The 26,673-nt window shown below is 43.4% G+C and overlaps 1 protein-coding gene across 20 annotated transcripts in view; it reads left to right on the forward strand.

The window, feature by feature from the left end:
* Window positions 1-3,092: 3,092 nt before the first annotated feature.
* The window catches only part of MAP4K3 (mitogen-activated protein kinase kinase kinase kinase 3), a 79,377-nt gene continuing 55,796 nt past the window's right edge, over window positions 3,093-26,673 (forward strand). For 3 of the 20 annotated variants that reach the window (XM_030490704.1, XM_030490708.1, XM_032920031.1), the window contains exons 1-5: window positions 3,093-3,335; window positions 13,474-13,531; window positions 16,138-16,228; window positions 22,345-22,409; window positions 24,692-24,747. In XM_030490704.1, the coding sequence (XP_030346564.1) occupies window positions 3,228-3,335; window positions 13,474-13,531; window positions 16,138-16,228; window positions 22,345-22,409; window positions 24,692-24,747 (378 nt within the window). In that variant the 5' untranslated portion in view covers window positions 3,093-3,227. Of the gene's footprint in view, window positions 3,336-3,648; window positions 4,105-4,190; window positions 4,362-10,159; window positions 10,824-13,473; window positions 13,532-16,137; window positions 16,229-22,294; window positions 22,410-24,691; window positions 24,748-26,673 lie in introns of those variants that run through there. The other 17 variants (XM_030490706.1, XM_030490703.1, XM_030490700.1 and 14 more) reach the window with 14 other exon arrangements.

A 26,673-nucleotide genomic window follows, 5' to 3' on the forward strand; every position in this document is an offset into this window, starting at 1 on the left:
TCATAGCAGCTCTTCCCATAAGCAAAAGGGACAGGCTGGCCCCAGGCTACACCATCCCTCCATAGCACCTTGTCCTTTCCTCTGGCATGGAAATATGCCAGAGGGCTGAGAAGAGATCTCCAGCTGTGGCAAACTGCACTGGTACAATCTGAATGGAGGCAGGTGGATCCTGCCACTGCACGCTGGCCAAGGAGCCAGTGCTCCTGCTTCAAGCAGTGGCCACAATTTAGGGCTTTAAAGCATGAAGTGGCATTTTGGACCTAAGCAGCAGTGGCAGGATGGATGGGTTGAGAGTGCAGCTGGAAATAACAAGACATCCAGCCCCAGAGATATATTTTCTGTACCTGTGGAGTGCCACTGGCTACAGCTGGGGCTCATAATCCCTGGAAACACAGCAGTCAAATGTCCCAGCAAATCCCCTGCCATCACCAGAACAACTCTTAAAGCAAGAGCATTGGCTGAACAAAAATGTTTAACACCCAAATGCAGTTTTTATTAATTCATTTGACTTTCCTAAGCAATGCTGAAGAGGAGCCCAGCCTGCCTCCCTGCAGCATACGGCTCAACTGTCCCTCCATAGCCACATCTAAGCAATAGGAGGAAAAAGGAAAAGCAGGAAAAGTTGCCCCAGAGCTTGGAGAAGCAAATGATGCCTGGTACCCATTTGATCTGACCTGTTTCTGAAGGCAGCAGAGGGCACATCTCTCAGCTCCATCTGTCTCTCTTACCAAGGACAAGGGACATAGACACTCCTGAAGAAACTCATGGGTGTTTTTGTAAGAACAGAGGAAGCGCAGGCAGCTGCCGTGGGTAGAAAGCAGGATTTAAGGGGAAAAATAACTCTTCATTCATAACCATTTCTATCCAAGCAGAACTTGGCAAGTACATAGCATGGGAATAACTATAACCCATTTCCTCTTTAATGAGATAAAAATGATGACTGAGAAGCAAGAGCAGGTGGGTGACGAGGTTATCGGTGTTCCCCAGCAGGATGTCTGTCAGCCTTTCCGGACAGAGCTCAAACTCCCTGTCGTTTCCTTCCATAACTCATCCAGAGCTATTGCTACTCCTGAACTTGTCACAGAGCCTAGTCCCCTTGGATTGGCTCTTGGAGCATTTGTGGCAGGCCTGTCCAGCTAACTATACCTGCTGCCTGTCCCAGCTCTTCCATAGCAGAAAGCAGCACAGCACGTCCCAAAAACCTCAATCACGTGCCAGGAAAAATCACAGCGGCCTGAATCCGAGTTTGGCAGGTTTGAGACCGTTTTACTTGTGAGAACAAAGGTTGTAAAAATGAAGCCAAGGACAGGGATGCATGGCCCAGGGTGACTAGAGGGATAAATGCGCTGACAGACACTACACAATTCCACAGCCATCACTGCTACGCTTGCCAGAGCTCAACCCCCTCAGCTCATTCTCTGCTCTGATAATCACACACTGAAATGAGGCCATGCCCAGCTCCTCATCCCCACACACCCTCTCAGTGGAGAGGAGTGTCCCCAGTGCCAACACCCTTGTCAAGGCAGACAGGGCGGCAAGCAGACGGTGCATCTTTGAGCCCAAAGTCACCCCTCGTCCCACTGTTTTTATTTCACCCATCAGTCATGGGCAGCAGGAGTGTGGTGCAAAAAGCTGTGCCTTGTTCACCAGCACAGAGCCCAAGAATGGTTTGGGTTGGAAGGGACCTTAAAGCTCATATAGTTCCAACCCCCTGCCATGGGCAGGGACACCTTCCACTAGAGCAGGTTGCTCCAAGCTCCGTCCAACCTGGCCTGGGGAGAAGGGTTCCCACAGCCATCTGGTGCTTGTTCCCTGAACAGAGAAGAGGGTGGGGGGCACGGCTGGGGATGGAGGCCAGCACCCCACATGCCTCCTCCATGCTGGAAACCCATGTGCAAATGGGAGTGGGACTGGCAGCACCGGTATAAGAGTGGGGAGGGTGCACACTTCATCTGGGGGGGATGCACAACGCTCCAAAAGTCACAGAATAAGGAGAAACAGTCCCGTAGATGAGGGGAAGAGGTTTCCCAGCCTGAGTGTGTTGGATGGGTGCACATAGATGCTGTGCCATTGGTGGTGGGAGACTGGCAGGTACACAGCATGGTGCAGATGTGGGGACATCCATAGCATGTGGTTCCCCTACAAGAGCTGGCAAAGGCCCCAGGAACTCCCACAGAAGCTGGCAAAGCTGGGATCCCACTGAGTTCCCAGTTTTGTGCACTGGGGTAGGGAGCGCTGGATTCCCATCACTGAGGTGTGGGGAGCACCCTGTCCCAAGCCAGAGACCAGGGGCTGGGCAGCAGGGGAGGTGGGACAGCATGGAGGGGCTGTCCTTGGGCTCTGGGCACTGCAGGGGCCCCCAGATGCATGCAGAGGGGCTGGTGAATTTTGTGGGTGCATGCATGGGCTCCGGGGATGGATGGATGGATGGATGGATGGATGGACGGATGGCAGTTCCTGTGCCAAGGGGCTGGCTCTGGGGTCTGCCCGCTGCAGGCTCGGGCGCTGTCTTTTGAGGGGAGATTCCAGTGAACGTGCACCGATTAGGTTTTTTGGATCACCGGCTGCACGCACAGGGGCTGTACCGGGCCGTCCCCGAGCCGGCAACGCCGCTCACCCCCGAGGACGAGGCTGTCGAGGCAGGAGTACGTCCGTGACGAAGACCAGCCGGAGGAGAACTGGGGAAGTGGCAGGGGCGGCCGCTGGGCGCCCTCGGAAGCGCTGCCGGTGCTGCCGCGGGTCGGTTACATACCAGTAGTCGGTAGCGAGTGCTGGCCCCGAGACGTGCCACAGCCCCGCACGGCCGCGGGAACCCCTGAGCGGGCCGGGGCGGAGCATCGTGCCGGGGGGCGGAGCATCATGCATGGGGGCGGAGCATCGTGCTGGGGGGCGGGGCATCCTGCCAGGGGGCGGAGCATCGTGCCGGGGGCGGGGCAAACCGTGCGGGACCCCCCGCGCCGCCGGACCCCGCGCGGAGCAGAGCGGCCAGCGGCGCATGCGCACTGGAGCCCGCCCCGCCTGGTGCCGGCCTGCGCATGCGTAAGGGTGGTGGCGGGGGAGCGGGGCGGGGAGGAGCGCTGTGCGCTTGCGCAGTGCGGCGGCGCGGCGCCATGTTGCCGGAGCGGGCCGGGGGGAGGCGGTGAGCGCTCCGGTGTCGCGTTCCCTCCTCCCCGCTCTCCTCCCCCGGCCCCGGGGGGCCGCGGCCGAGCGGGGCCTCCCCCGGCACCATGAGTGGAGGCGGCGGGCGGGTGTGTGACCTGTCCCGGCGCAACCCTCAGGAGGACTTCGAGCTCATCCAGCGCATCGGCAGCGGCACCTACGGCGACGTCTACAAGGTAGGCGCAGCACCGCGGGCCGGCGCGGCGGTGCCGCCTCTCCCCCCGCTCCCACCCCGGTGGGTCCCGTTGCCAGCAACCGGGTCGGCCTCCCCCTCCAAAATCTGAGAGGGGCTCCTGTTGCCAATCGACGTTTCCCCTTTCCCACCCCCCCGTTCTCTTGCCGTTGCGGGCAGCGCGGTCGTCGCTCGTCCCCCCGGTTCTAGCGGAGTCTGCCCTGTCACACCCGTCCCAGTCCTGCTGGCGCCCGATCTGGCCGCCCCCGGTGCCCTTCTGGAGGGGCCCCGCTCCCCGCGCCTCTCCCTGCGCTGGCCTGGCCGACCCGTGCGAGGGGCCGACCCTCGGGCCCCGCTGGCGGTGCGGGACCGCGACGCTCTCCGGTTCCTGCGGCCGTGCAGCCGCCCCGGGAGTCGGTTCTTGCCGCTGTTGGGTGCAGGTTCGGGCGTCCGCTTCACGGGCGGGGCCTTGGGGTCGGCTCGTCTCCAGACCGACCTTTAGGGGTGCGGGAGTCGCACGCTTGCTCGCTCGTTTCCAGCCCAAATGTCACTTGAAATCGTGTGCCTGAAAGCAAGCAGGGGTGTTGATCCCGGCTACTGCCCCCGTCGCTGTCTTGGGTGAAAATACCAACATTTTGTGTCTCTGTAAAACGTGAGGCTGACCAGGCAAACTAGGGAGTCAGGAAAGATATCTTTAAGATAAGAGTCTTTCATCATCCTGCCCTAACTTCAGAAATGTAGCAAAAGCAAAACTAAAGCATCAGCAGCTGAATGTAAGTTTGGCTTTTTGGGCTCTGTAGCATATTCTGGCATTTTTCTCTGCTCTGCAGGATATGTTGCTATTTGTGTTTCCATCCAGGTGAACTCTTGCCTGATGGGATGTGACAGCCTGTCCCTTAGGTACCCACAAGTATTTGGTGACAGAGCAGAGGGGAGATCGGAAGTTCATTGCATGCAGCCTGTTGGAAGCATCACTTTAACCTTGTGCTTTCCAAGTGTCTTCTGGTCTGGTTTTGTCATCACAGAATGGGCGTGTGTGTGTGTTTAAGAAAACTTGTGTTGTAGGCAGGACTGTAGGGAAACATTTAGAGTCATTCCACAGTTTGAGGCACACAGAACTTGCGCTGATGCTGTCTTCGACTAGGTGAGTGTGCCTAGAATGAAGTCTTGTTTGGGTTGGGGTGATTTTGTTTTAATCTTGGCTCACTTAAATGTTATGAAAGTTTCAGGACCTAAATCCTCTTGTTACTGTGTTCTTAGTGTTCTTAACTCCCTGCATTATTAATAGTTTAATTGAAAGGGGGCTTTGTGCTGGTTTCACATTGCCAGCTTTCTCTGATTATTTGTGTGCTGTGTTGATTTTAATTATCCGACTCTACTTGCCTTATGCTCTGGTTTTTTGGGTTTTGTTTCCTGCAAGCTGTTCTCTTAATGTGCTCAGCTCTATTTCCGTTGCAGTTTTTAACTGGCATATTGACTCTGCGATATCTCATCAATCAGATTTTTTTCAGTGCTCTCTGCATTATTTTGATGGATATGAATCAGCCAAGTAATCTGTGTTTACAGTTTAATTTTGAGGATGTTACCTCTGACCATAGAATGAATATTTACATTTGCAATTCCACTAGGCATATGAAACTTGTTAAGTTTCATTGGATTTGTCAAGGTTTTCTTGATGATTATGGAACTTATATTGCAGTAGCCTTCAATTCGGTGCTCTGTGAGTAGCCAGTGTTTGGCACTGCTTGTGCCTTTTGTTTGAGGCACAGAAGTTCTCTCCTCTCGACAGCTGGGTTAGAAGGGGATATATCAGGACCAGGATACACTAGGCTGGTATTGTAATTACTTACTTCTAAATAAGAGAGAAGTAAGTGCTTTCTGATCAGGTCATGGACAATGTATGGAAAATAAGATGTGCTTTTCTCCTGGGTTGATTATTGTCTGTTTCATATTGAGTGAGCAAAGGCCTTGCCCAAGAAGCCTTCAAAGTGGAGCATGAAAGTAGCCCAAAAGTAATAATGAAAGCTATTTACTTTTAATGTGACAAAGAGGAAGTAATATAGTCCTAAGTGTCATCCATACGTGAGCTTACTAAGGCTTTATCTTAAATTTGTGAGGGGTTTCCTAAAGCCTCTTTCATTTGCTCCATCCTGTCATCTGTAGGTGAACTTTGTGGTTGATGAAAAAGTAGTGTGAGGTTGAGATTAACCGTGTGGTGATGGTGCTCATCAGTGACGGGATTTCAGCAGAGCGGATCCAGGCACTGGATGTACCAGGGCAGCTTCAAACTATTCTTTGCAAATCGTAATTTCCCCCCCTTAGCAGGGAGAGCCATTTTCGGAGGTGTTTCTGCTGTTAGTAGGGATTATTACCTTAATAAGATGACAGTCTTGTTATGTTGACATTCTTGCTAAATTCTGACCTTCCTGTAACCTGCTTTCCTGGCAAAGCGTTGAAGAGCTGAAAGCCAAGCAGGCTGGCATCTTCCTCCTTGCTCTGTTTTAGTTGAACTACAACAGGACACATGTTTGATTAATTTGAAAAAAAATGAATTATATAAAAATAAGTAAAAGAGGCAGAGTCTTCACTGAAGATTTTTTGGTTTGAAGTAAGAGCCCATGGTGTGGACTGAACCGGAGAGACTCAAAGGGAAGAGGATATGGGTCAGATGCATAGAGCCCTGCTGCTGTGAGTCCTGCTGTTTGCTGGTACCTGGAAATGTGCTAGAGCACTGCAAGTATGGATTTTTGGCTTGAGCTAACACTTTATAAATATCTGCCTTTCCACCCAAATTTGGCTTTCAAAGAGGCCTTGGAGAAGACGATAATGAATTCATCACAAGAAAGGTAATGGGTAACTTGTTCATGCCATTAGCTCTCTATTGAATATGCACAGTCAATAATAATGTGTCTATTCTAACTAGCACCAGTGCAAACTGGTTGTAGGAGATGAAGTGTTATCTGAGTTATTTAGTTCTTGATGTATCCCAGAGACATGATCAGTGGACATAATGCTATTTCCAGTGAGGATATGAAAGAGAGATAGTGTTTGGGTTTTTAAATTACTTTTTTTTTCCAGTGAATCTGTGTTACAAAGTTCTTATTGGAAGTTTAAGTAAAACACAGGACTTAAAATCTGTTCCTATGTCCAGAGATGTCTCCTCTGAATGCTGCTTAAGTGAATGGGGAGATGGAGTTACTATTTGTCAGATGGTTGGTGCATCTGTAACAAAACACAGACAATTTACTAATAGTGTTTTCTTTTGAGTTGAGTACTCTTGAGTGTTGCATATTGTGTTTTCATTTGTATGGGTTTGTCTTCTGTCTCAGTAAATTTACTTGTCAAGTAATTTAGCTTCATCTGAAGTCTAGTTTAGAGACTAATACCAAAAGTGCAGTGACATGTCAGGAAAATTCTTGAATTTCACCTACTGTTTCTGTCAAATATTTTTTCCGAAAGAACACTCACTAGAAAGGGTGAAAACTAGTTCTGCTGTAGTACAAGTCACTTCTGCCTTTGTGTTTCTGTATTTCACTGTTGTAAAGAATTTAATTGTGTAGGGTGGTCAGCAAAGTGTAGAAGAGTTATGTTTGTTTGTTTGTGAAAGAGAGACACTGCCCTGTCCTGTTCAGTTTCAGGAAATGCTCCTAGAGTTAAATGAGGTGGTTGCTTAATGTAGTTTGCTCTGTGTTTACTCCATCTCTCATTTAGAAGGACTTTTGTGTTTCTTGGTGTGAAATTGCCATTCTAATCATCCCCAGTGCCAGGCCGTCTGTGATTTATGCTGTTCTTTTAGGGTTTGGGTTACAAGTGCTGCATGCAGTATTCTGACAGAGACAATATAATGCTATAATTTTCCTGTTTGGTCCCATCCAAATACCTTTGGTTTTGGCGGTAGCTGCACATAGATTTGAAGTGTAGTCTGAGGTGATTGTAGGTCCATTTCTCTTGTTCATATAATTAATTTATATCACAGCATATCTTGGGGGGGTGGTGGTGGAAAGCATTGCTTTGGTTTAACAAAGGTTGAACTTCCTTGACCATCTCACAGGTCATTCATCTAGTGTAGGTTGACCCCTTAGAAGTTTTTCAGCATCTCTCTAAAAGAAAGGCCTCCTTTTCCTTTCTCCTTTACTGAAGTTAAAATAGTTGTGATAATTAGTGAGATAATCAGTTCCTGCAAAGATCTGTTGCACCACGTCTGCCTTATTTCAGGTCTTTTTGTCATTTATGGTTTCAGACAGTTGACAAATGAACACGCAGGATTCTGTAGGGGGCACTTTGCTTGAGGTCTCATTTTTAAAAAGAAAAAGCTTGATTTTTCTGCTCCCCAGCCCTTTGGCTTGTGAGTTGGTTTTGGTGAGGGAAGTCATGTACCCACCAGCTCAACTGCTTCACTGAAGCTCTCAGATTCTGTGGGCATCTTTGGGGAGCATGTGGTGACTGCTACTGCTGTCATCCTTGTTCCAGTGTCTGGTTTCTGATAGTGCTTCTGTGTGTTGCTGGAAGAGGATGTGTCCAGAACAGATGAACCTGAATTTTGATGAACTCCCATTTTGCAGAGTCCTCAGCACAAATCTCTCCTCTCCGTGTCAGTGTCCTTGCTCTCCTCTTTCCTGGGGTGATCCAGTAAGGCATCAGTTCTTCTACAGCTTTGCTGCTTCTGAAATACTGAAACTGTGCCTTTTAGTTTTGTGCTTTTTCATAGGCATTTTAGTCATCCTTTCTACTTGATTGACCTTACAGCTGTTGAAGCTCCATTTGACTTTTCTAGGAATAAATGTCTATGTTTTGAAGGCTGTAATTTGAGCTTTAATTGTCTTTTGAAGCTTGTCAGGCAGGCAGAGAGGGGTGGTTGTTTTGCGATCCCATTTTTTCTGTGCCGAGTAAGTACTATAGGGCGTAGTTTCTGTGACTGTGGTTTCCTTAACCAATAATCCATGCCTTGTGTAGAGAGTTTTGTTTGCCTTCGTTTCAGATCTTTTGTTTGACATCACCTTTATCAAAGCATTGCTTTCTAAAATTGTAGCTCTGTTGGGTTTTGGTATCGTGCCTCCTACCAGAATGTGGAACCTTATTGTTTTTAGCATAATTCTTAGTAGTTCAATTCCTGTTAAGTACAGCCTTGACTTTGTAGGATGAGCTGAACTGGTGTAAGAGCTCACTGTTGCCAGAGAGGGATGATTTCCTACGCTGCTCCTGGCTCCATTTCTGCTTACCTGGTGTTAGCTCTCAGTGTGGTGCCTGGGCAGGTGTGGCTGGTTCTCCTGGCAGAAAACTAAGCTAAAAAAAGGAGGCAGGTGGGTTTCTGCTGGCTTGAGGAGTTGAATCTGCTCCTGGGGCAGTTGTGTGGGTTTGAGAGAGGCTGAAGGGGAGGACTGTAGGGCTGGAAGCAAAGGAATTGGGAAGCCATTTGGGTGCATTTTTCCTGAAGAATGGAGTTCAGGAAGCCTATCTGTGCCCTGGGACCAGTTATCCCATGAGTAGCAACTTGTTTAGAAATTGGTGCTCCACATTTTGTTCAACAATTCACATAGAAAGTAGTCAAAACCAGAAGTGCCCTGTTGTTACTGTCTTAGATTTGCTTTTTGGCCTGGTTTTTGTTGCAGCATTGTATGCTTTATATTACTAGTTTCCATTTGAAAGACAAATATAAACTTGGCAAGAGATTTACCTTCTTGGATTTTATGTCTGTACTGGTTCAACAGCACAGAGCTCTCCTCATGAATCTGCTGTTGTGGGCATACATTAATGTGCAGTACTGAATACCAGCCTTCATCCTCCCTTTATTCTTTCCTCTCCTTTTCAGAGACATACCATGCACATCTCTTGCTTTGCCGCTGGTGTTTCCTAGTAGAGCCCATCCAAGTACTGCCCTACCCATTGCTCTTTCCTTCTCTGTTTCTGAGTAATAAGATCTTTCCAATTGTGAGGCATTTTGGTTAATGGATTTTTGTATAAGAGTAAGAACAAAACCTGGATTTTTTTTTTTTTTTTAGCTCTTATTTCTAGTGGGCGGCAGGTTTTTATATAGTGTTTTGATCTGATCTCCTTCTGCTGTCACAGAGACACTAATAATTACTTCCTGTTGAATTAGGCAGTGCTTCTCCAGCTTGACTTTGCAGTTGGTGGATTTTCTTTTTAAACTCCTCCCCAGATATGGCAATCTGGATCTCTGGAAGAGCATTGTTCCTTTAGCTGCTGGTAGAATGAGGATTCTTATATGGTTTTCCAGAGCAGACATCGTATGAATGACAAACATCGTATAAATGCTGTACATATTTAATAAAGTGACCATGTGTAGATGCAGGTGTTGTAGGCTGATCTTTGCTTCTGGAAGACCTGTGTAATGCGTTCCCATTGACGTAGTGAAATCTGCATTTGAAGGAATTGGTTGCAAGCTCCTGCTCATGGAAACAGGGATGGGAGGAAAAACTCTTGGTTCTTGCAAGGTGCAAAAGGAAACCAAAAATGAATGTGCATTTTCCTACATAACACTTTGAAATTTTTGGTTGCATTTGCCAACTCAAAAATACTTGCTTGAAATTGTTCTTCAGCCACCTACTCTTTATTGATGCTCCAATCTCAAAACCCATAAGTAATTGGCAACTTTAGTGTAATTATGCTAAATGAAAGCATAAGGCAGTGTCCTCAAGATACTGAGCTATTGTAATGCATGTACACAAGCACCCTCAAATTCAGAGTCAGAGCTGGCTCCAGCACATGTTGAAAAGCATACAGTACTTCAGTCTTTCTCAGTCTCTCATTCATGTGGGCTTGTTTCGTAACTGATGATTTCAAAGGTATTGGATGAGAACTTGTAAAACCTGTCAGGGGTACCCAGTCCCCATCATTATCCTTTGCAAGGAACCCTTGTGTCACTGTAATTGGAATAATCTCTTTTTTTTGTATACTTAGATGAACAAAGGCAGTTCATATTCTTATTTGTGACACCTTCAATGCTGATAACCCACATGGAATAGGATGCAAAGTGATAGCTTACTCTGGTTGTCAACTTCAAGTCATGTTTTCTTAAGTAACAATTCATGCCCTTAAGCAGTTGGTAGCCTGCTGTTCCTGGAGGTGTTGATGACCTGCATTAAATCAGGTTTTGTTCCTCCTTTCTGGCTTTCATGAGCCCAGGCAGGTACTGATACGGAAAATGGCCAGCTGCCCAAAGAGTTCCACTACTGCTATTGTTGAAGAAAAGAAGAAATGCCTAAGCTGGAGGTGAAAAGACGCAATGTTTGTTCTTCCCTGCCCACAATTTTGAACAGTTCTTTTGACTTGACATTGAAGATGAAATCCCTTTGTGGTGGGAGGGGCCTGAATCAGCTGCGAGGTGTGAAGAGCACACGTTTGGCAAGGCTGCCTGCTGCTTGGACTCTATTCCTTTGGCTAGGATCTTGTATGTCCTGCTCCAGATGTATCTTTAGAGTTGTCTGTCTACTATTGTTAGTTTCTTGGCATCACCACCACATAAGACTTTGTGGTGAGTATTCTCACGTCTTTTAATGAGACTTACTCCAAAATCGTCACTACTTCCTACCCATCTTCTATCTTGCTTTAGTTGCCATAGCACTGCAGAGCGCAGTGACCTATAGAGCCGGAGTCAGAGAAACAAGTTCCTGACAGCTGGGCACAGTATTGTTAAAAATAATAAAAAAATTACCAAACATTTTTTGCTAGACTAGCAATGTCCCTGAAGCCTGTCAGATGTTTCCAGCTTGGCTTGCACATCCCAGCTCCATGCAGGATGAGGAACCTCAGGATGTCCTCACGTATATCCACTGCAGTCGTGTCTCATTGATTATCTTACTAGGACAGATTGACCCAAATCATGTCTATAAGTATCAACAAGACTCTCTGATGATCTCAGGTCTTCATTAAAGCTTCAGTAATTTTTCTTATTAGTCTTGGAGGTTAAAAAATACTGACCTTTGATTAATGAACATCTTCTCCGTATTTTTGTTTCTCACTATGGGAAGAATGTGCTAGAAAAAGAAATAAGGAATAAAAATCCTAATTTGTGCTTCAGTGGTGCCACTTTCTCATGTGTTGCCTTCATTCTCTGGTACAGATAAAAGGAACTCCTATTTTTGCTGTTCTTTGTGTCTTTCTTCTACCATACAGTGACGAGTGGAGACACTGCTGCTGTCACTGGGGTGGGCAAATAATGACTTACAGGGAAAGCTGCCAGAGAAAATTTAAGTTTTTAACTGTTCTTTCCACAGTTTGTCAAGTTTGGATGACTCCTTGACTTTTACAGGATTCCCACTGGTCTCAGGATCTGTCCGTAGGATTATGACTTTTATAGGATTGCCACTAGTCTCAGGGTCTATCCATAGCCATTTGCAAAAATTGTTTGCAAATGCCAGTACTCCCAGCACTGCAGAGGAGCACTGCCACACCAAGGAACAGTGAGAGGTTTGAAATAGGCTGTGCTAGGAGTGACCTGGGTAGATCTCTAAGCACAGGAATACACATTGTATTTATTTCCAGACTGTATTGCTGGCTATTTTTTGTAGTCTTAGGAGGTTTTTTCCCTCCACTCGGGGTTTCATAAGCAGCTACTATGTTAAGAATCAGTACCTTACAGTATTTGGTGAGTCTCAGGCCAGTCAACAAAAGGTGTGAGCCTAGAGCTCCTAAAGTGACTTAAGTGACACCATTAGCAGCATAAAGGGTGGGCACCTATCTGTATCTTTTAAGTTCTGTAATTCTGGCCTTTTTTGATTTGAAAGTGGATGAGGGAAAAAGCGAATGCAGGACTGGTCTCGCCTTATGTGGCCTGTGCAGGGGGCAGAGTGGGCATAGCATTCAGTGCAGTGGTGGTCCAGCACAGTGCAGTGGATACCAAGACTCCCCTGGGAGAGGAGAGGCTGTAGCAGATCCTTCAGGAGCTGCTGCTTTGGTGCTGGGGAGCATCTTTGCTGCTCTCTCTCCATAGCTGGGTGCAGAGGCACAGAAGTATCCTGAAAGCACTGGGCAAATGGCTTCCTGGTTTTCAGTCAGTAGTCAAATGCAGCGGTTCTAGAAGAGGAATCATTATATCATAATTTATATTGCTTTTTAATGGCTTGTTAAAAATTTAGCTTCCTTGGTTGCTCAGTAGAATGTAGGCTTTTGCATGACAGAGCCCCATACAAAATGCAGTTAAGCTGCTGAGTAATTGCTGCTGAAGTTGGCCACAGAGCTGCTGCACATGCCAGGGAAACGCTTTCTAACTCCTTTGTTGCTGGCTTGTTTTCTTTGCCCCCTTGCAGCAAGAGGAGGATGCTGTGTCTGGTGGAGAGCAAGGACCAAGGGGCATGTAGTGACATCAGCAGGAAGCATTGCATTGCTCTCATGGGAGTCTTGGAAGCAGTCGTGTACGCTGCAGGGTGCAGCACTTGATGCACCCTGGGCATTGCTTCTCTGCTGTGAGATCTGTGTATGTTATAACTGCTTTGCAGTCAGTATCTCTGTGGTTGGTTTGTTTATGGGTTTTAGTATGGAAGTACAACGTGGCTGAGGACTTGCATAATTTTGGACTGTTGTGTGGCAGCGTAGGGTTTCCTGAGCATGCCTAAAGCTTCAGATCTCTGAAAAAATTAGCTGCCTAGTGTTTTTGTGGTGGTTGGGTTTTTTTAGTTTGTGGTTTTGGTTTGGTTTTTTGTTATTGTTGCTGGGGTTTTTTGAGACGACTTGCTTTGTTGTTAGAAAATAAATCCAGGTTTTGTTGGAAGAATGCTTCCTACAAACGTGTGTTGGAGAAGAGCATGCTAGCTACAGAATTCTTGCTGTTTGGTTTGTTGTCATTAAGCACAGATGTGGATTATTTTAAATAAGCATTTTGGATATAATAGTACTCAATAGTGGTGCTTATCTAATGAAAATATAAGCTGTAAGCCCAATAAAAAAACAAATGTGTGGTGTATTTGGGGGGGAAAAATCCTAAGGTAGTTTATGCTTAAAAAAACCCCAAACAAACCCGAACAACCAAGAAACCCCCCAAACCAACAAGCAGTTTCCCTATTTTAGACCCTCGTGTATCTCGGTTGCTCTTGGACTCCGTGTTGTCAGAGAAGGTTGAGAATGCAGAGCTGGTTGCTCTGTTCTGCTCTCTAAATTTAATTTGTTTTAATTTTTTTTCTTTGTAGGCTCGAAATGTGAACACGGGTGAGCTGGCAGCAATTAAAGTAATAAAACTAGAACCAGGTAAGTGTTTCTTAACTGTAATAGGCCACAGAAATGAAATATTTTCATGCATAAAATACAGTTGTACAAAATCGAGTCCACTTATTGAAAGAAGGGATAATTTTTGCCTTTTAGAATGGGACAAAATACACTGTTCTAAAAAAAAACCCCTAATCATGACAAGCAAGATGTGAGGGGAAAAAAATGCAATTGGAAAACAGTTAAAGCTGATTAAAATTTCAGAGAGTTGGGAATTTTGGTCTTAAGTACTGTGTTTTCATTTGATGTGATACAAAACCCTGTATAGAGCAAAAGAAATGAGGAAGGCAGCAAGGCAGAAAAGAACCTACCTGGAGGGAGTGTAGAGAGAGAAGTAAGAAGGAAGAGTGAAATAATGAGAGTGAGCACTAGTATCTGGGAGTTGAGTACATTTCCTGAAATTCTCTTGGAGTCTTTGGTTAAGACTCACTGTATGCTAGATGTACACTGGAGCTGTGCTGATGTGATTTCACAAAATACATGTGCCCTATAGATATCACCTGCAGTTGCTGTTCTATTGCTATGTCTAGCCTTGGTGAATTACAATGCAGTCATTTGGGAAGTAAAATGTCCAGACTTCTTGCTTAACTTGTAACTGTTGGTGTTCCAGTTCAAGATGTAATGGGGGGAGGATGTGAGAGGGCTAATGCAGGAAAGAAACTAGTGTGTTACATAGGTTGTGCTCAGAGAATTGTGCTGTGTGATTTAGCTGAGCTGTGAACAGAGCCTGGGGATGCGCTGCAGCTGGGATAACTTGCCCTCAAGCTGTGCTGACGGGGATGACAACTGGCATCTTGCAGTTAAATATTTTTGGCAGCCTTTGAATGCCAAAGAAAGTGCACAGAGAATGCACTTCAGTTACCCTCTGCTTGCTCAACGAGCTTAGTTTCTCTCTGTAGTTGCTTCCAGTTGCAGTAGAGGTGGTTTGACTCAGCCTTAGACAGGCAGTGTCCACATGCCACAACTGTGGCACTGGCTTTCTTGGCAAGTTTTGCAGATTGGGGAAGAGTGTGAAGATTAAGGTTTAATAATGTTTAGGCACTTCCTCTAAAGTTGATGCTAATTTAATATTAATATTATGATAATTTAATAATACCCTGGTCAAATAATGGAGAAACCCTGTCCTTTCTCAAAGGTATCTGTCCGTCTGTGAAAATGATTTCTAGTTTGCTCTTCAGCGTTTGCATGTTTACAGGTCTGGCCAGGATACAGTAAGCCATCAACAAAATACCACGGATAGCAGCCAGCCTGGTGCGATGTTAATTTGCAGCTTGTGGTTTGAAATTTGCTATCAGTTAAAAAAACACATGTGAATATCGGATTTCTGGTTTAAAAGGTACCACATGGATAGGTCACCAATATGTTGATGCCTTGGGAGAAACATAAAATGTGTTTTCTTAGGTAATAGCTTGGCCAGTTCTGTTGGAAGTTGTTGTGTTACATTTGAAATTAACAGCCGTATTTGAGAAGTGATTTTTGGGTTGCAACAACTGATAAATATGAGCTTAGTGTCTATATTCAACTTTCAAGACAATAGCTTTGGCTTCTGGTTTAAAAGCTCCTTTGAATTATGCTAAAGTGCTACAGCAGTACATCTAAAGGAATTTTGACATATGTTGAAATTTCTTGGTTTTTTTCAACTTGTTTAAAGAGTCTCTGAAGTTATTCATGAAGTAAAATGGTTATTTTAGGCCTTCAGACTTATTTAACCTATGAAGTCCTTGAGATTAGTAGGAATGACTTGGTTTTTGTGAACCTTGTTTGTCTAGTAACTAAACAAACATCAGAAGAACTTTGTAAATAATATACCTAACTTGCTACTACGTGCCCTTATGGCCTAAGACATTTTTCAGAGGAGTCCCTGTGTTAAGATACTGAACTGCAAAAGAATACTTGACATGTGTTTCCTAATTAAAAAGGCTGTCAAATATCTGTTTCCATCATTCTCTTCTATTTGATATTTCTTGCCTTCTCTCTTCAACTTTCCTATAAAACCTTTGCATGACACTCTCATACCAAAAATGGGATGATTTTCTTAGTGTACACATTTGGTAAGAATCTTTTATAGAAGGACAGGAACAATGGAGGTACTAAACAGTAAACGTGGTAAATGCCACATCTGTGTTAGTGTTTTATCTGGGCATATGCACAGTGCATATATTCATGTGCTTACCAAGTTTACTGAGGAGTTGCAGCAGAAGCCTACTATTGAATGAGGTTTTTTGCTCAGGAAGATAATCTAATGGGTGTTGGACATGTGGCCAAAAATAGCGAAGTTTTGTCATCTTTTTAAGAACCTGGGCTATTGACAGGACAGATGGACACAGTGGGGTCGCGGGGGGGGAAATAAATCCCCCCAAGATTCAGAAAGAGCTATGACCAGAATGAAACTTCTTAAGAATATAGGTACTTATGATTAAGGCCTTGCTAATAAATATTGATTTACAGCTGCTTTTTATGCCTGTGAAACATGCAGATAATTAATTTTAATTTCTCAAAATGTTTCTTTTATAAACTTGTACTGAAAGTCTAATCGAGATGTGGGTATGAACCAGGCCAATGAAAATATTCATTCTTCTGCTTTTCAGGAGAAGATTTTGCTGTTGTGCAGCAGGAAATCATTATGATGAAAGACTGTAAACATCCAAACATTGTTGCTTATTTTGGCAGCTATCTCAGGTACAGTTTGTTTCTTTTGCTTGCTTGGAAATGTCATTCTATCTGCTTGTAAAGGATGGGTCTATAAGGTGACTTAGGCAAAAGTTAATTTGCCAAATAAGTATTATCCACTTGTATATAATTTTTTTTTTTTTTCCTTAAAATCTGTTCTGTTTACTACAGCGTCTCTCTAGAAATGATGTTTCTCTTCGCACAGTCCTTCAGTGGCCATGTGGTCCTGTGTCCTTGGAAATGAGTTGTCATTTAAAAGCTTTGAATTTAATACATAAATGGAAAATTAAGCACAAGTATGACAAGTATGAAGAAAGAGTCTGTATGTATAGTATCTTTTAAATCTGTTTCAATAAAATGTCTCAAATTTGCAAAACTTACATGCAGTATAAAGACTGCATAATACAGGTAGAGTTCTCAGAAATATTCTAACTCTTGTCATGTAAAGTGAAGAACTCAAAATTGAATGTTATGGGCAAATAAGGAGAGAAGAAATTCTTGGGTTTTTTCCTTGCTTAAGAGTAGTAATGCTATGTTAAGCTCTAAGGACAGTTTCGCATTGAAATACCTTAGAGTGTGAACTGTGCAGCCTTTCGAAAGCCTGCTGGTGATTTGTGTTTTGGATTTGTTTTGAAATCTAGAAATGATTGATATTTCAACTCTTCTATCTTTTTTTCTCTTGAGCTGCAGAGTTGTTTAGTATATGTATATAGTATATGTAGATTGGTCCATCTCGTTCTTTTGTGTAATTCCTTTTGTAAGATATTGTGCTTAACTTTGTAACAAGTAAACTCATACTCCATACAAAGTCTCATGATTGAGAAAGTTGATAGCTAGTTTCTAATAACATTTGATATTACAGTTCTTTTTAATACATCCTGACAAATGTTTTATGCTAGATCTAGCAATTGCTTAATAGTCAAGGACTAGAATTTTAATGCTGGATTTTGTGAACCTAATGACATAATTTTAGGTATATCATGTAATGTAATACAAAGCTCTTAAAAGATTCTGAAAAGTCATGATGCTCTTGATGGCAGAGGCTTCTTGTTCCAGCCAGGCATTTGCATATCTTCTGTGTGCATGGGACAGTATAGGTGGGACATGGTAGCTCTGTGGATGCCCCATCCCTAGCAGTGCTCAAGGCCAGGTTGGATGGGGCTTTGAGCAACCTGGTCTGGTGGAAGGTGTCCCTGCCTGTGGCAGGAGGTTGGAACTAGATGAGCTTTTAAGGTCCCTTCCAACCCAAAGCATTCTACAATTCTATGGGTCTGTGTGTGTTGTGAAGATTGCTAGACCCTGTTCATAATGGGAAGATACCAAGTACTAGACTTCAGCAACTCCAGATGAAACTCTCCATGATGGCTGGCTGCTCCAGCCAAAAGCTTTTCAGCAATATAGGCCAAGTGCATTTGGTTTGGGGGTGGAACAATATAGGAGGTATTTTCACGTGAAAAATCTTGGTACATTAAAGCCTTTCAATGAAAAAATTACCATCTTTGAAGCAGGAATATAGGACAGAATTTGGCTCTTGTATTTGGAGTGCATCTTTTATGTTTAAAAATCCTGTCAAATTTGACCAAGTTATCTTCTGAAATACTGCATTTCTTTTACATTCATTCTAAATCAGCTAGAGCTTAGGAAAGCTCAGTTACTGTTTCTTTTCTAGCCAGCAGTGTCTGGTTTGGTGCATGTTTGTAGAGCTAGAGAAGAGCTAACGTGCTCCCTGGCTTGCTTAGGGAGCTGTGTTCCTTGTTTTGCTCTGGGATGAGCTGGGACAGGATGTTGAAATGGTGAGTGTGGAGCACTTTGTCGTGCTCTTGGTGACCTCAATGCTGAAAGCCTGCATAGTTGGAGCAAACTGAAATTGGACAAGTTGAGTGCGCCAGAACTTGGAGGCAGTGTTGGGGGAGAGAGAAAGTCCTGGAAATAAATGCTAGAGAAGCTGAGGTTTTGTGCGGAAGCTTAGCTGACTAATGCTGACTTGAGGAGTTTCATCCTCCTGCCTCTTGAGTTCAGTGTTCTCAGTAGCTCTGGATGCTCACCGAAATAATGTTTTATCACTGATGGGGTTCACTGGATCTTTCTTGGTAATTGTTAGCTTTTGTCTGATGAGCGAAAGTATTGCATACTGACAGTTGTGATTCAGGTCAGTAGAATCTGTGTTTTGAATTCACTTTATAGTCATTTAGAAATCTGTGTTCCACTATAGTCTCTAGTGGAAAAGCTGGTCATTAGTCCTTCACAGGCATAGCTTAGTGTGGAGCATGAAGGAAGTTTCCGAGAGTAAATATATTTTCAGAATAAGATTAAGTAGAAATGCACTGAAAGTATGAGAATGAAGAGGAAAGCAAGCCATTGACTAGCCCTTTAGAGGAACACCATCTGCATGCTATGCTGAGTGAGGCCAGGAGTGTGTGATTGTGTACTGCTCACATTATTGTGTATACATGTGCAGGAAGGGATCAAAGTCTGAACATAAAACCAACAAGCCATGCTGTTCTGGCATCCCATACTTTGAAGGATGCTTGTCTAGGCAGCTTGAATGCTTTTTATTAACACTGAGCTAGCCTGTGAGCTGCATTATGTGCAAGTTTGTGTGGGTGTGCATACAGATAGAGCATATGTGTATGTAGGGTCTTGGTATTCTGAACTAGGCGTGTCTGTACTTCACCTTTGAATGTTTAAGGTTAATCTGAAGGTTAACATAAACTGTGTATTGCTTCCGTTCTGTGCAGTACTGGCAGGCTTCTTGTGCATGAGCAGTCAGTTCTTAATACCACTGCATACCTTAAAGTCATATTAAATTTTTTTGAGAATTTGTGGAGTTACTAGTCTGTTTGACAGCTGGGTGCAGGTTGTCAAGTGGTAAAGTTCGCAAGGGACTTAATGATCCAATAGCTAAAGTGGGCCTACAAGAAAGCTTTTGACAAGGGCATGTGGGGACAGGACAAGGGGGAATGGCTTTAAAGTGACAGAAGGGAGATTGAGATGAGATCTTAGGCAGAAGTTCTTCCCTGTGAGGGTGCTGAGGTCCTGGCACAGGGTGCCCAGAGAAGCTGTGGCTGCCCCATCCCTGGCAGTGTCCATGGCCAGGTTGAACGGGGCTTGGAGCAACCTGGTCTAATGGAAGGTGTCCCTGCCCATGGCAAGGGGTTGGAACTGGATTTGCTTTAAGATCCCTTCCAACCCAAACCATTCTATTATCTCCTAAAGCAGTATTTGGAAGCTCCCGTGTTGTAGTGATTAAGCTTCTTAAATGGATGCTACATATCTGAAAGTTGTATGGCTGGGGTCACATGGTGATCTCACCTTCCTATTGCACCTCCTTAGTCTTTCTCCCAACCTCAAAGCCTGCCTTTCTCTGGGAAGAGAGCATCTTTTTGTATGTTAAGATGTGATGACTTTATTTGTACCTGTCTGCAGTAGTGGGAAGGAAGTTGTGTCACCATTTTTCTTGATGTGGGACATTGTCTGGCGTGTTCCACAAAACTGAAAGTCATTGTTATAAACCTTTTCAGAAGACAAATTTAGAAGAAAGTAGTAAGCGAGGAATGGCAGAGGGGGAGGGTTGGGGCCCTGCAGTGCTGTTGAAATTACCCTGAGCTGTTTTTCTAACATATGAACTTCTGACCAGAATGTGATGGTTCCATTTGTGTTTGTTTCTGGAGGTGAGATTATTTGCATTGTAGAAGCACTGTCTTACCAGCTGCTTTTTTAGACTAGTCATAGGGGGAACAGGTTGCTTAGTATTAACTAATAAAAAGCTGTTTCTGATGACTTTAAGATTTCATGTGCAAAAAAAAATTGTGAACAAATACTTTTGTATTCAGCTTTCTTTAAATTTTTTAGATTGAAATAGTGCCTCTTCTCACAGTGCTGTGTTCAGGCGGGGGGTCCTTTCTCTTTAGAAAGAGTTTGCCTCCTGTCTCAGGGTATCAAAATATACCTTTGTAGACCCAGAATTAATTTTTTGGAAAATAAAGTATATATTCAGGCATTCTTTTGTGCTCTTCCTTGGTCCCCTCCTTTTTCTTTTGTGTAGTGCTTCTCTTTTGTCTGGGCAACTGAATGGCTGTCTTTGAGGCCTCTGTTGTCTGACCTCTTGTTTTCTAAGTATCTTTCAATGCTAAGAACAGTAAAAAGAATGTCATCATCCCATACTTGGCACTTATCAGCATACTGTGCCCCACTCTTTGCTTTTATTTACATAGGGGTTTTTCAGACAGTCGGATTTCTGCCTTGCTGTTAAGTTGCAGACACTAACTAGTACTGTTGATCCTGTCTCTGTTTTGTTTGCTGTGCTTGCCATATGGTCTGCAGACAGAGACAACTGTATACACTTACTGCTGATTACATAGATCTTCACCTGTCTCAAAGCACTTAGACGCAGTAATAAAAGGCTAGATAGAGAATTAGAAATGCAGTCTTTTTTTTTCCTTTTCTGTAGAGCTTTTCCACACTGGGAGGTTAATGCCCAGTAAGCGAAGGTGTGAATTTACAACACTTACCCACTTCCTGTCTCTTTGTGGGTGCTCTGTTGCTGTCCCAAGGCTGCTGGGGTGCTCCTGGCTTTTTCCCCACTTCTACACTGTGCTGCTGTTGGCATCAAACAGGATGCAGCCGCATGGAAAAGAGTGGCTTTCATGAGCCCAGTGCCCCCAAAAGTGTCCCTGAGTCCTCATAATTGTGGATGATAAACAAGGGGCTTGTGGATGTCTGTCTCTTCAGTGCTTCTTTCTCACTCATGTTCCCCTGTTGCCGTTGTTAATTCTGTTTTCTTTCGCAGGTGGCCATACTGCCTCTGTGTCTGACTTTGATCAGTTATTTCAGTGGAAAGCCTTCATATTATTTCAAGCAATGGTTTAATGAACGTCTAGAAATGTATGGCGTTAACAGCCAGGGACCCCCATTGCTTAAAACCTCTGTAATGCCTGGACAATATCTTTGCCATCACTAGAGGAAGCAGTCAGAGTATAGTTTTGAGGACCATGTGGACTATGGACATAAAAAGGGAGGAGATCCAAGAAAGACAGTTCTTCCTTATAACAGCAGCTATTCTAGCTGTTATCTTCTGGTTAGAAATATTTGCAATTTGCAGCTCAGGGGATAAGCTCAGCACTTACACCACTGCCTTGCAAAGCACTTCCATGGATGTTGGCATTGCCCACAAGGGTGTCTCAGTTATTCTAACAGAACCTAATGAATGCAAGAAATCCAACACCAGGGCTCATGGGCAAGCTGCAGAATAGTCACCAGTCTTTCCTTTGGTTGTTCTGTGTCCCAATCTGGCCTAAGGTGATTGTATGTGATTTTTCTTTCCTGCATGTTTTGATGGCCAGGAATGTTTAGGTAAGTCCCAGATTTCCTGCTCTCCAAAATACTTTTCTGCAGCCACATGTGGTACATCTGGCTTACCAGTGAAAAATACTAAGCAAAAATAGAATGCTTAGGTCCAAAATAGATACCTTTGAATCCTTCAGCCCGTTGTCTATTCTTGGAGAGCACTTTTTATGGAGGTATGGTGAGTCAAACTGATCACCTTAGTAAGAGGAATCTAAAGAACTTCCCTCTGACCCCTGCCACCAAAAATATCCATAGCTATTTTTAAGGGAAAAGTCTTCATCTGAGAAGTCACTTGGCTACACCATGGGCTCCATTCTGCCTGGCTTTGACTAGAGCACTAGAGTTTCACTCCATTTGTTGAGAGATATCCCTATGGCTTTTTGTTTGGGGGTTGTTTGTTTTTTTGTTTTGTTTTAATTCCTCTGCTCTGAAAAAAGTGGAAGAGAAGTGAAAATGAGGAAGAAATATAACCCCACATCTGTTTTCTTTCTCCTCAGTAAAAATATATTTCACTTTCATAGTAGATCTTGGACAAAAATCATTGTGCACATTTCACTAATACTGTTCCTATTACTCCAATAAACCCTGGAATATTTTGGGTATTTCATTAGCTACCATTTTGACAATGAATTATCATGTCAAGATTAAGTCGTACTCATTATTTGACTTTGTGTAATACAAAGCTTGCTATGTTGTGATTTATAATATTTGAGTCTTCTGAATTTACAGGTGCTGTTTTCAAATCTGACAGCTAATGAATGGTTTTGTTCCCTTTTTAGACGAGACAAGCTATGGATTTGCATGGAGTTTTGTGGAGGTGGCTCTCTACAGGATATTTATCATGGTACGTCAAGACTTAATTCCTTAAAATCTAAGTAAAGCTTACTTTCAAAAAAAATGGAGATGATTACAGTGTTTTGTAATTGGAGAGGAGGAATCCTAAAGGTGGTATCCATAATACTTCATCGAAGGTCAATTTTAGCTTATGTATTTACATAATGGATCAGGTTTGGTTTTTAAAACAAAATTAGCTGTAGTGGGTTTTTTGGGTGTTGGTTTTTTTTTTTGAGCAGCAGAAGTTACTCCATGCAGTAACCATCACTACTATATACCCATCACTACTTTTCAACAGCTGTAAAATCAGATTATTTCGTTGTAAAAATAAACATTATATCCTGATGTGCTTTCTTACTTCATAGCCATTTTATTTCTGAGCTTTTGAACTTTGCTTTAATATAATTTATACCACTGTCTATAGGTGCCTAGGTAGGTGGATTGGTTAGCACAGATGCTTTTGTCCTTGGTAAGCAGTGATCTTTGGTATATTTGTATAGCAGTAGTGCCTCAAGGGCCTTTTTTTTTCTTTGGTTTTTTTTTTTTGGTATTTTTTTTTTTTTAGTGCTGCATGCATGATATGTGAGAAGCAAAGGTGGAATCTGTTTTTGCTTTAGGTTTAGGTGCAATGAGTCGTCAAAGAAACAAGGGCTGTGTGTTAATCTGTAGTATAAAGAGAGGATCAGTTGATTGCTAGTTTTCAAGGGACAAAATCAGTTTTGAGGGATTTTATTGCCCTGGAATTAAGACTTGCTTAGGAAAGGAGTATGCTGTGAGTAATGACCGTGTAGTTCTCAGGTGATGTTTTTCAGACTGGCAATCTGTCCATATTCTGAATTGTAAAGATTTTATATGTTAGTATCTTCATTCTTCTCTTATGTGCAAATGGTTTGTATACCTTATATTTTTATTTAACTTGGGTGCAATTAAAACAAGGCACCCATTCGCAAGTTCACACCATGCTTACAGTGTAGTCGCTTGAGTGTGGCCCTGTTGACCCTTTACATCTTCGCTAGTGTTGATAGAAGCATCGTGTTTAATAGGCTTTGTTATGTGGAACACCTGTAGAGTGGGAAATGAGCTCATGCCTCGTAAATGCCTCAACAGATGTCATACAGGAGCAGTTTCCTGTTGCAGCTGATTTTTGTCTTCACTGCCAATAGGGTGGAAGGTTCTTTCCTGATTTTAATTACATTCCAAAAGATCTTATTCTGGTTAACCTAAAGGCCTCTGTAATCTTAAGTCATTTAAATTAATCAGAATTAATTTTCTCAAACATGTGTACTTAGAAATAGGTTCTCTGGCTGCTAATACGTTTAGTTTTATGTGCATTTGGAGCTTTACTTTCAGAAAAAGGAAGGTGGATCTAGACCTATTTCGAAGATGTGTGTTGCATGATAGTAATTTATATTATGGTTGTGGGTTTTGTAGGAGCTGAGCAGTTAGGTACTTAAATCTTGTTTAACACCCTACTCCTTCAGTTTCCTTTGAGAAACCCCATCCAACTATTCTGTTTGTTTTCTCTGCAAAACCTGAGAAGCTTGCAGTGAGAAATGCATTTCCTGGTCTTAAAATCCTTTAGTTTCAGGATCAAAGTCCAGTGACTGGGGACAAGTCATAGGCCATTCCTTGCTTGTTATTCAGTGTTTAGTTTATGGAGTTGTTCAGTATTTAATTGTTTTCCTTTTAAATGACTCGAGTAAGTGTGACCCTGGAGGTAGAGGAAGACTCCTTTCGTTAGGAAGCTGCTGAGCCTGCTCAGGGGGAAAGTCTGAGAAGGTGCATAGTGTTGTAGACGCAGGAGCAGCAGCTTGGTAGCTCATGCAGGAAAGAGTTGAAAAGCTTGAGAGCAGGTCGCATGGCAGTGGGAAGGATGGAAGGAGAGAGCAGGTCACAAATGGTGAAAGGAACTTCTTGGGGCTCAAAAGGGGCTGGGCAGAGTTTGCTGCAGCTCTGAGTCACTGGGTTGGTTGTCCAGCCCAGCACAGCAGCACACATGGGTTCGTGCAGGGGAAAGAGCTGTGATTAAATCACTGCTTCTGTTTCTTTTTCCTCTTAATTAGAGATTTGTGTATGGAGGGAGTTAGGAGTTTCCATTCCAATGGGACTACACATTTTTGATTTTAATAAATGTTTGGTGGTGCTCAATCTGGGGGAAAGTCTAAGCACATTTATTTCAAGACTTCTAGTGTAAGATCCTATCAGTGTGAATGGAAGTAATTGCATTATGGCTTTGGAATGTGCAGTATCTTAACTGATTTTGAGAGAATTTTTTTTCCCCTTCCATTTCAGTGACTGGACCACTTTCAGAACAGCAGATTGCCTATGTTAGCAGAGAAACACTACAGGTAGTATGTTTGCAGGTTTTTATGGTTGACTTTTACATTAAAAGTATTAAAACCTAAAAATAAATGTTACAGAAGTGTGAGATGCCATGGAAGTGCAGTGTTTGGGTGGCTTAGCGTTTTTCTCAGACTTTAAACGAGGTTTGTATAATAGCCTAGAACTGGTTTGCATAATTGCATAACCTTAAATTACCCTGGATCATTTAAAGAAAACTGTCATCATTCTGCTGTGGGTTTTTTGTTTTATTGTTTTAAGAGGGGAAGCAGCATATTTATTATTCCATTTTTTTTGGTACCAATTAGTTATTGCAAGTTTGAAGGAAGATTTGAAGACTGTTTTGCATCTCTGATAAGAAGAGAAAAATTGCCTGTGTACTTAAGACGTTCAAGTTAGTCACCAGCCTCTCATTGAGTATGCTAGCTTTCATTTCTTCTTTCCTAAATTAAAGGCTCAGTTCACCAGTAAGACTTAATCAGAAACGGCTTTTTTGGTGGATGTCTTCTTTCCACATGTGAGCAGTTCTTGGCTTCTAGTGAATGCAAATCTGTTGAATGCCATCAGTTTAGAGCTGCTGCCTCTCTCAAACACCCTCAAGACAGCTCTGTCCCTGAGCCAGCTCCCTTGTATGCCACTTGCCATCACCCTGTGTTATGCCAGAGATCGCCAACATCTGATTTACAGGACATGGCTTTTGTCCTTACAGTGAAGATGTGACATCTGAGAGTGTTTTGAGTTTTGAACCTTTAAATCCTTTTTGTTGTTATAGAATCACAGACTGGTTTGGGTTGGAAGGGACCTTAAAGCTCATCCAGTTCCAACCCCTGCCACGGGCAGGGACACCTTCCACTAGAGCAGGTTGCTCCAAGCCCCTGTGTCCAACCTGGCCTTGAACACTGCCAGGGATGGGGCAGCCACAGCGTCTCTGGGTACCCTGTGCCAGTGCCTCAGCACCCTCACAGGGAATAGCTTCCTAATATCTCATCTAAATCTTTTCTCTGTCAGGTTAAAGCCATTCCCCTTTGTCCTGTCACTACAGGTCCTTGTAAAAAGTCCTTCTCCAGATTTTTTGTAGGCCCCTTTTAGGTATTGGAAGCTAAAAAGCTTGTCCCCATCTTTCTTGTAAGCCCCCTTTAAGTATTGAAAGGCTGCAATGAGGTCTCCCCATAGCCTTCTCTTCTCCAGGCTGAACAATACAACTCTCTCAGCCTTACTTCATAGGAGAGGTGCTCCAGCCCTTTGGTCGTAGTCTAGAATGGAATTTATGAAATCATAAAGAAGATTTTCTAGTGTGTGTGTGAAGATTTTTTTGTTAATGTGTAAATTCCTTCTGAGAAGAAAATTGGCTATTTTGTATTTTTTAAGTGTTATCCATTTTTGTGTATATAGTTTGTGATACCTTGTAGCTTATAATGCAGCAGTCACTTTTCCTAGTTAGACGTCTGAGAATATAGGCCATATGTCCATCCATAATGGTAATTTGTGCAGTGTTAATTTTGCCATCAGTTTCCATCAATCAGGAGTTTCACTTGAATGCCTAAAGCTAGTGTTTGATCCTGATATTTAGAAACCTATTAAATGGTTTGTTTTCAAAAAAACCCGCTTGCTATCAGTTCTGGTTGGAATCAGTGAGGCTGATTCTCAAAATATAGGTCCTTTCAAATATGACCTTTAAAGTACCTGCCTCCAGGCATTCATTTTTGAAAATGATGACCTCATTCTTAGAGGGCAGTGGTAAAAATGAGTTGTTTGGGTCTCTGTGCCAGTAGCATCCAGAGATTTAAATGTGAGAAGTGTACATGGGACTCTTCCAACTAACGCCAGTTGCAATGGTCTGGTGGATGCTTTGATTCATTACACTCTGTACCAAAACCAAATCTAGTCCAATTTTTTGGTCTGCACGCATGCCTGCAGTGAGGACTATGAAAAAA

This window comes from Strigops habroptila, chromosome 6, assembly GCF_004027225.2.
Source record: "Strigops habroptila isolate Jane chromosome 6, bStrHab1.2.pri, whole genome shotgun sequence".
Lineage (NCBI taxonomy): Eukaryota > Metazoa > Chordata > Aves > Psittaciformes > Psittacidae > Strigops > Strigops habroptila.